At 39.3% G+C, this 9,049-nt stretch overlaps 1 protein-coding gene across 1 annotated transcript; it reads right to left on the bottom strand.

Annotated features, from left to right (window-relative positions):
• Positions 1–5,485: 5,485 nt before the first annotated feature.
• On the bottom strand, positions 5,486–7,517 carry FAM103A1 (family with sequence similarity 103, member A1). The gene is made up of 2 exons (XM_008935919.1): positions 7,340–7,517; positions 5,486–5,703 (listed from the first exon to the last, which is right to left on the bottom strand). The coding sequence occupies exons 1-2, from the start codon at positions 7,504–7,506 to the stop codon at positions 5,514–5,516; spliced, it is 357 nt and encodes a 118-aa protein (XP_008934167.1). The 5' UTR covers positions 7,507–7,517; the 3' UTR covers positions 5,486–5,513.
• Positions 7,518–9,049: the final 1,532 nt, after the last annotated feature.

Here is a 9,049-nt window from a genome sequence, read left to right as displayed (position 1 = left end):
GTTCAGGATACACAGGGAAATGACCATGAAGCAATTTTTCCTTTAGCTTAGCTGTGCTCCTTCCATTAATTGCCTGGGCTGTACAACGTACCCTCCCGCTCCCAACTTACCTCAGAACAACAGAAGATGTAATTCTGCTGATGGAAGGATCCTCTGAGCTGCAGGGTTGGAAAAATAGGATTTGCCGATGTTGGCAATTTAAGGTAAAGCTCATTTATCTTCTTGGAGCAGTTTAGCTGTGACTGGGGTTTAAGGGAGGGTATGTGTACCCCAAGCTTGATGCTCCATCAGCTGACTTCAAAGCAGGTGTTTCAAGCACGGAGTTTATAAATGAGTAACGTGAGCCTGGTCTCAGGAGAACGTGTCCACACAGGGCTCTCACACTAAACTGATTTAAACTACAGAGGTTTTGTATGCTGTATTTAAATGCTCATACCTTTAAGCCCACTAAAGCAACATTCCCAAGTATACTTTGTTTTAGGTCTCAGTGGCATTCATAAATCAAGATGACCTGATGACTACAGAAGAGTAAAACATAAAAAACAAGCCTTTGCTATATGAAAAAAATATTTTTCTTTTTATTTTGTAAAAAGAATACGTAATCATTTGGGTCTGGTTGTACTTGGCAATTATTACTGTTATTTTATTTTTCTTGAGCACATTTTCAATAGAAAATGTATAATTTCAAGCATTTCTTCAGAAGCAGACTTCAGACATGACTTTGAACAAAGAGCATCTGCTTTCTGATCAGCTGTGGTCATGGAACATCATGGCCAAAAGCTATGTGTAAACTTCTTAAGGTGTGCTTGTTTTTTAAGCATTTTCTCAACAGTACTAATTATGACCTTAATTCGTGTGGGTATATATTTTTCCTCACACTGAACAAGAGCTTTGAAAAAGCTTAGAGTCTTAATTGTTCTATTAACATGCTAACATGATTCAGTTCAAAGGCTCTGCTTGAAGATTATATTTTTCATGTAAAGGGTAAGGTTGGGCCTTGGTTATTTTTGTAGTTCTATAACAAATAACTAAGTTCTTTTCTTAACTTTAACTCGTCTTTTGAATGGATAAGGTTTTTTTCTTCAATGAGCAGGAGCAGCTTTGGTACTTGTTATTGATATGTCTTTTATTAGTGAAGCGAAGTTTGAGTTACACAATATGCAGGGGGAATAGAAAAAAGAAGGCAGCCCATCCTTGTGGAAAAAAAGTCATTCAGCTGCTGAAGTATTATTTGGAGAAAAAAAAAAAACAGTATCTCAGTGTTAAGAAACAGACAACATTCATTTGTATTCCTGCTAGTCACAAATAACACAAAAGGTAGCCAATGAAAATAATGATATGATTTATCTTGTTGTATGTTTATTACACTTAGAGTAAACACGTGTTATTACCAGCTTTCACCATCTCTTGTAATAAATTTGCATTTTAAGAGGACAGAGTATGTAGAAAGTCAAGGAGTGAGCTGTTTAGAGTAACACTTCAGCATCACTGTTTCACACAAGCAAATGAGGACTGACAACCTCTAAGTGCAGTCCGTGCTTTACTGAAGAAAAATATAGGCCATGGTAAACAAAATAAATTCCAGCGTGCGGGGCCTAATGAAAAAAAAAATCCTCTTGAGAGGCAAGATCACTGTGCACCACCACAGGAGGGTTGCTGTCTGCTCCCCTGCCGGCGCTGGAGCCGCTGGACTCTCTCCATCTCCTGGGTTCCCCTCGGTGTGTCTGGAATCAGGCTGCACAGCTCCTAGGTGCTTACAGGGAAACCCGCTCCACCCTGTCATCCTGCTTACCTTAGAGTGTCAGCACTGGGCAGAATCTAAGCAGAGTTTTATAGCTCTCTTCCAACATACAGGGACAAGGGGACAGATTATAGTAATTTTTCCTGATTGGCAAATGAAAGGCAAGGGAGGAGTAGTTTCGTTAAATTGCTCCCTAGGCGGCCAGTAGCTGCTGTAAGGAGCAGTCCTGTTTTCCCTTCCTTCTTCCTCTGAGTTCCTACCCACTCTTGATCATCAGTTACAGAAGGTGTGACTGCACGAGCTGGATCAGCTAGCAAATTCACCCAGAGTTGTGTGATTTGAAGACATTTTTCCCCCTTAAGGAATAGGGCTGGTGGCAGGCAAAACCATCGTTTAAATTTTCCTTCCAACATCTCAGTATAACAAAATGTGAAAATGTTTCTTGGTTAAGCAGAATATTTATGAACAAATTAATAGTATGACTTTAAATATATTCAAATACATAACTGTTGAAATATATTAAAATATATTTAAACAGTAGACTTTTTTTTTTTTTAAAAGTTGCCTGTTGATTATATGTACATCAGGAATGATACTTTTCTTCCCTGTCTCAAATCCCTACTAGAGACCCGCTTGAAAGTAGCTCAACTTCTAACTAACCACACATTTGTATGCCCAGCTGCAGAGGTAGGACAAAATCGAGGTTGAATAGCACTGAACCCTTGTAAACTTGTATCTCACAAATCACACTGAGATTTTTTTTTTTCTATGCACTTTCTTTTGCCTTTATCTAGTGACTTAAATGTGATTTGGAAGCCTTTAGCATTTTTTAAAATGCTGGTTAAGAAATTGTATAAAAGCTGATGAGTTTTCTTAATTGTTTACCACAGCACCTGTAATTTAGCATGATAATTCTTCAGTGCTGATTAACAGTCCCTACAAAATTGCTGTATGTGTTCAGGAACAGGTTTATAACTGCTGCAAGAACTATATTCAGAACTTCTAGGGTGTTCACACTCTTGGTAACATGGCAGTACTTTTTTAATGCTTATCTTTATTTTGTTTTATTCATAATAATGATGTCTGAGCAAATGTCAGATGGAAGAGATCTCTTAAAGCTAGGTTCCAGACGCTGAATTTTAATGTTTACCTTACAATCTCCAGCATAGTTAAAGCAAACAATTTCTCCAGTGTCTGAAGGTGCAAATGTTAAAGTTAGCCAGCTTCAGTTTTGTCTGTAACACACTGCAATGCACAACCCATAACTGTAGGCAATACTTACTTGTTTTATTTAGCTTGACAGAAACAGTAAACCAGACTATCATAAATACTAATTCATCTAAGTAGAAACTGCTGGAGGTAATATATTTGAATTTCTATTTACCTTTCTGTCCAGTGAAAGGCATGTATTTATTTAGAAATGTATTCCCACAAAAAAAAAACCAAACCACAGATTCTTGCCATAATTGTTCCAAGGATGTGTTTTGTAAATCATACAGATCCTTAGAGTTGAACTGAGAGCTCTAATGCTGAGGCAGATAGATGGAGTCAAGAATGCCAAGACAGGAACTGGGAAGCTGTGCTGGCCTGTCTCTCTCCTGGTCTCAGTTGAGAAACTCACAACAGGAGAGCTGAGATCATGAAATGTGTGATTCCAAGTCGTAACTTCCACTTAGGCCATCGTAATCTATCTGCTTCTACAGTTTGGTCACCGTGTTGTGGGTTCCTTATTCACTAGCTGAAAGACACTAAAAATAAAATAGTTATTGGGCTTGAGGAAGGGCAACAGATGAGACAGAATTCATTCCTTTTGCCAGGTTTTGTTTCAACCTGAGATGCTACTCCAGATGGTAAGGAAGGACTCCTGGCACAGCCTGACTTCTGTGGCATAGCTGGCAGTCAGGCTCCTTGCAGAAGGAGATGTATGTGCTCCCTCCCTGGAGGTGGGAGCCCAGCATATCTGGCGCTGTGCATGGGACTCTGACACAGGAATTCCACCATACCAACTTGCAGGCTCTCCACAGTGCGTAGGCAAGCTCCTTCTCATGATCTTGTATCCCCCAGCTCTGCCATACTAAGGACAGTTAAAAAGGGTATATTTGACCCAGTAGAATGCCTTAAGAAAAAAAAATCTCTCACTGAAAGATTTCTAAGGTTAAACAACAGCATTCAAGGCATATACTTCAGGGAGTAGGGTATTAAAAACCATATCAGAGTTAACAATACTATGTGAAAAGCAGAAAACAGAAATACTTAGCAGGTAGGTGGAGAAACTTGTGTCATGGCTTTTGTATCACAGACTATTTAAAAGCTACATACAGTGAGTGTTTCTAAGATCAACCATAAATATACTCTTTAGCTTTTAAAAGCACCTTAGGAGCCGTGAAGACTGTGCTTTTGACTTCTGTATTTATTCATTGTTTTAAATCAAAATGCATCAGTTTGCTCTCCTGTCACATCATGTCATGACTTTTACAGCAGTCAGCACGGATGGCTCCGTGTTTCTGTACAACAGCTGAAGAAAATGTCAAGTGCACAGAAATGCACTGCTCTCCTCTTACAAATCAGCTTATCATGTAAATGGTGAAATAGAGAACTTTGACCCTGTTCTACTAGAATGTAAGACAATGGATTAACACTCCAGACTTCTAATTAATCACAATGTCTCATCCTCTTGATTGTAGCTTAGTAGGCCATTCTTCTAACTTAAACCAACAGCTGTCCTGTATTAACACTCCCCCATCAGTACTGCTGCTTGTGCAGCTCACAGCCTACATGACAGTGATGCAATTCAGAATGTTTCAAAAGTAGGTTTCAGAAATATTCAGAAACTTGCTTGTACGTGAACTATACTTTTATTGTGTGAATACTTAAAAATCCCCACAGAACGAACTCAAATTCTAAGAACTGAGCGATACTCTGCACTGCTTACGCTGTTTTCTCATGCAAAAAGAATACAGTACGGATTACAGTTCCTTTCTTCTAGAACATGCACAAAGTATCTAATACAAAGGAATGACAATTGTCATCAAAATGGTACAGCTTCAGTGAAATGTGAACTCCAAAATTTGTTACGCACATACCAAATTTATTTTAAGATGATACAGGCTAATCTAAGTCTAGTATCACTTCTCAGGAAAAATTTGTGTATCTCTGAACTTCTACAATAATAAGCAGATATCTATTTGAACTACTTAATTTTTATTCCAACTATTAGACCATGTCTTAAGAGGAATACTGCAAATAAACTGAAGCCACTGAGTCAGCAGACACTATGCTGACCCCATAAAATATTTCTGTAAAATCATTTCTCTTCTCAGTTCTCAGGCATCTGAAATTCAAACCAAACTGAACTTTTCTCACTATTGAAAGCCAAACAAAGACATTCTCTCCAGAGAAAGACATGGAATGTCACTTTCAAGAACTATATTAAGGCAGTGTGCTACTGCTACAGGGTGCACACAAAACACAACAGGAAAATAGCTAACAGAGAAATTTCAGTGATGGAAGAAGTGTACTAGTATGTATTCAGACAAAAGAACAAGATTGAAATTTAATCTAAGATCTACAGACTCTAAACAAACTCAGTATAATATGCTTTCATTATTCACAAAAGGTTATTTCCTTTTTCCATCCACACTACAGATAAACAACAATGGACTCTCCAAATGAATTATCAATTCAATAGATAATTCAATTATCTATAAAACTGTGGAAAAATAACAAAACTGAAGACTAACTGACTTTGTTACATAGGGTTACTGGCTGCTGGTCAGTAGGGATGGTAACGAGGCCCTGCGCTGTAGGAGTTGTAGCCGTATTGTCCGTAGTGGGAGGAGTAGGATTGTCCTTGTCTGTGCTGCTGGTAGTTATTGCCCCAGCTTCTCTCTGGCCTCTGATTAGACCGATAGTCGCCTTGCCAGTTGTATCTGTCCCCTCTAAAATGTCTACCATCTTGAAACCTGCAAGCAAAATACATGTCAAAGATTGACACAAACTGTGTTTTAAAAAAGATGAGTGATAATGAACTCTTACACTTTATGGTTTTTATGAAAACTGTCATGTAACTGTTCTTACACTCAATTACTTATCCGTTTTTATAACAGACTGGTGAAAACATATCTACAGCCATCTGAGATCACTCAATTTACTACTAGTCCCCAATATCCTGTTTACCAAGCAATGGAAGGACAGTCTGTTTCCTAACACAAAGTATTCACAGGCATCAGGTGAACTGCTCAAACTTTGAATAGAGACTAAAACAGGCCATATAGCTAAAACCAACTGGAAGAAGATACATCCATAGCTGTATCAAAGCCTGGTTCAATCTAGTAGCCTCATGGTTGAAAGCAGGCTGAAGCACAGTTTAGCTGCCTAACACTATAGAGTCCTGGAATGGGCATGTTCCCTAAAATGCATGCTGCCACTGCTTCATGGTCTCTTGTTGATTCCAGTACTCAAAAGTGTATGTTAGTGGTGGTATTTAGCCATTGTTCAGTCCAAATTTGGGCTTCTCTGCTGTATCTTTGTTCCTATCAATACTTGAGCTGCATCACAGTCACTTTCTTTGGATATCTCCGTGGTATGGTGTAGACAAAAAAACATTTACACGAGGTTCGCTTTATGACTAGAGTGTAGCTGCAAGAGTTGATTAGTCCAAAGAACCACAAAGTTTTCTAAGAACATCTCCTTAAACACACACTTTTTTTTTTTATTTTGTAGAAACTGAATCTATTTCTGTCTCTAATGACAAGGCCCTAGTTGAGAAAAAGTTAGAATGTTGTCGTTCTTTTCTTCAGATAAAGTACAAATCCTATTTAGATATTTAGCTAAGAAGTGTCCCCAGTTGTTAGTTGGACTGGAGTTTAACTACTTTATACTAAAGGCTGGCATTAGTATTATCAAACATACTATATGCTATAATCACAATTTTTCAGTCACACAGAAATCGGATGTTACTGTTCAGAATTACAGAAAAAAAATTTGCAGTTACATCCTGAAGAAATAATTCAAAACACTTTGCAGTAGGCAGGTAACATTGCACTTGCTAGACAGATTGGATGATGTGTTTTACAGTCATTTCTACTAGATAAAAGGAATACAGGCTAATCTAACAAAATTCAGCAAATATTTAGGTTACAAATGAAATATTTTTCTGGATAATCACACTATTAGTCTGTTTCTTCAGACATTTTCTTGCCAGTTGTTATCCAACAGAAGACAGGCTGCTTAGTTTTGCAGAACTCTCATCTTTTCCCTCTGGAAAAATGTTCTTGCCTGATCAGTAACAAACCCCAAGGCAGTGGGTGGTTCCAGCTCATTCCTTACTAGAAAGCAAATTACTTAATACTTTTATACAGAATGCAAAAACTTTGACTATCAGTACAGAGAAAATGTAAAACCTCGTTACTTTTCAGAGAAGACTATTTCTCTTAAACAGTAACCTATGAAGTACCAGGAAGATGCTTGTTAACAGAACAAATTCTTATCTTTCTTCTAAAACAAATGATCGTTTAACAATGTATTTGTGACACAAGATTAAAAAAAAACAAAAAAAACAAAAACCACCACAAACCCAAACCAGAAAAAAATCAGTACCGATCTCGGTTTCTCTGGTTGCCACCGGATCTGTTTCTCCATTCTTCAACTATGGGTGGGGGATCTGCAGGGCGTTTCAGGTACTCTTGGTATTCTTCATCCTCTGATGTGAATCGATGAGCAAACATCTCTTCATAATTCAGGGGCACATCAGCCAAGGAAGTCATGCTGAAAACTTGGAACATAAACACAAGGAAAGCGGCTTTAGCAATGTATGAATCTATTGTAATATTGTATCGAAATCCACTTGGGGCCAACCAAGGGCAAAGAAAAGTTAGACTCGGGCTAAGACAGCAGCTAGGTTTTGGGCAGACAGCATACAGGACTGACTCTTGACGATCTAAGACTGTAAGTAACTCCCCTGAATAGGTTACCTCTGATGGAAAGGAATTCCAATTTCATGTGCAGTCTCTGGACACCTACGTTGGATATGCAGACACTGCTCTGTCTACACATTGGGAATGGTTTTAAGGAACTCCATCAACATAGGAGAAATTAAACTCAGATTAATAGCTAATATAGTCAGCCATTATATAGCAGCATCTTTCAATCAATTTTGATAGACCTAGATTAGATGAGTCCTGGCAGAAAGATAAGGGATATTTCAGAAGGTTAGTAATAGAAAAAAGTGTTTGTTCCAAATGCAGTCCCAATCTACTCCTAATCCATTTTTGACAGGAAAAACATTACTGTAGTCAACTTGTAAAGTTTGCTAAGGTACAATATCATGCAAAGCCTATAGATACACATAGCCAGCAAAGCAAAATAATCAGATTTATTCAGAATAATTTGTGTTAATAACTGGATTCAAAGAAAGGACAGCACCTAAAAGGATGTAAAATTACCTCAAAATATGCCTCTCTGAGGGGATTTGTGTTTAAGGCCTTAGCTTCCTTATTCACCTGGCTATATATGCATTCCCCCATCAGATGTTGGTGCCACCTTGAATTGTCTACCAGTAAAAGTCTGGTCTACACAGTAGATGCTGAGAAAGGCTCTATGCCACCTCTTTTAACAAGCCCTGGGTAATTTAGAGCATTAAAGGTCTTTGCCTCTAGACTTCCATATTAAGCTCTTCTTCTGTATCCTGAAGATTTCCAGGCAGGACCAATATTCAACTTGCAAACCAGAGGAAAGGATGGAGCAGACCCTGAGAGCTAAAACATATACCTTCAATGAGCATGACCAAGCCCGGTCCTCCCTGTACCCGTGAGACAGGTAAGTGGGATGTTTTTGGGTAACAGAGCACAGTACTCTTCCGTAGACTGAGCTCCCCTTTCATGAGCTTCAGAAAGTTCAGTGTGGTGATCTCCAAGCCCACCTGCAGCCCTCCCCTTTCCACCCAATGGCGCGGTGTCAATTTCTGAAGCAGATGCAGGAGTTACTCCTGCAGCATGTCCACCGACTTCACCATCCTCTTTTTTTTTTGCAACGAGCTAACCTCGTTAGTTTTCACTAGGAGCCGCCCTCACGTAGCTTGGCCCCTCGGGGGCTACCTCAGCCGGGGCAGGGGGGTCCCGTTGCCCTGGGCACCCACCCCACACCCCCACAGCCTTCTCCAAAGGGCAGCGACAGCCGCTCTCCTCACGGTTAATAATATTAAGGTTAGCATTCACCCCGCGGAGCCCGGTAACGAGGGAGCCCCGTCACCTTGGCCCGACAAACGCTGCTTTGAGCAACGAAGGGTCGCTCCCCTCGGGCGGGCTCACG

This window comes from Merops nubicus, unplaced genomic scaffold (genome assembly GCF_000691845.1).
Source record: "Merops nubicus isolate BGI_N331 unplaced genomic scaffold, ASM69184v1 scaffold37262, whole genome shotgun sequence".
Taxonomy (NCBI): domain Eukaryota; kingdom Metazoa; phylum Chordata; class Aves; order Coraciiformes; family Meropidae; genus Merops; species Merops nubicus.
Note: the sequence above shows the minus strand (reverse complement) of the source record. Positions and strands in the feature narration are given on the sequence as shown.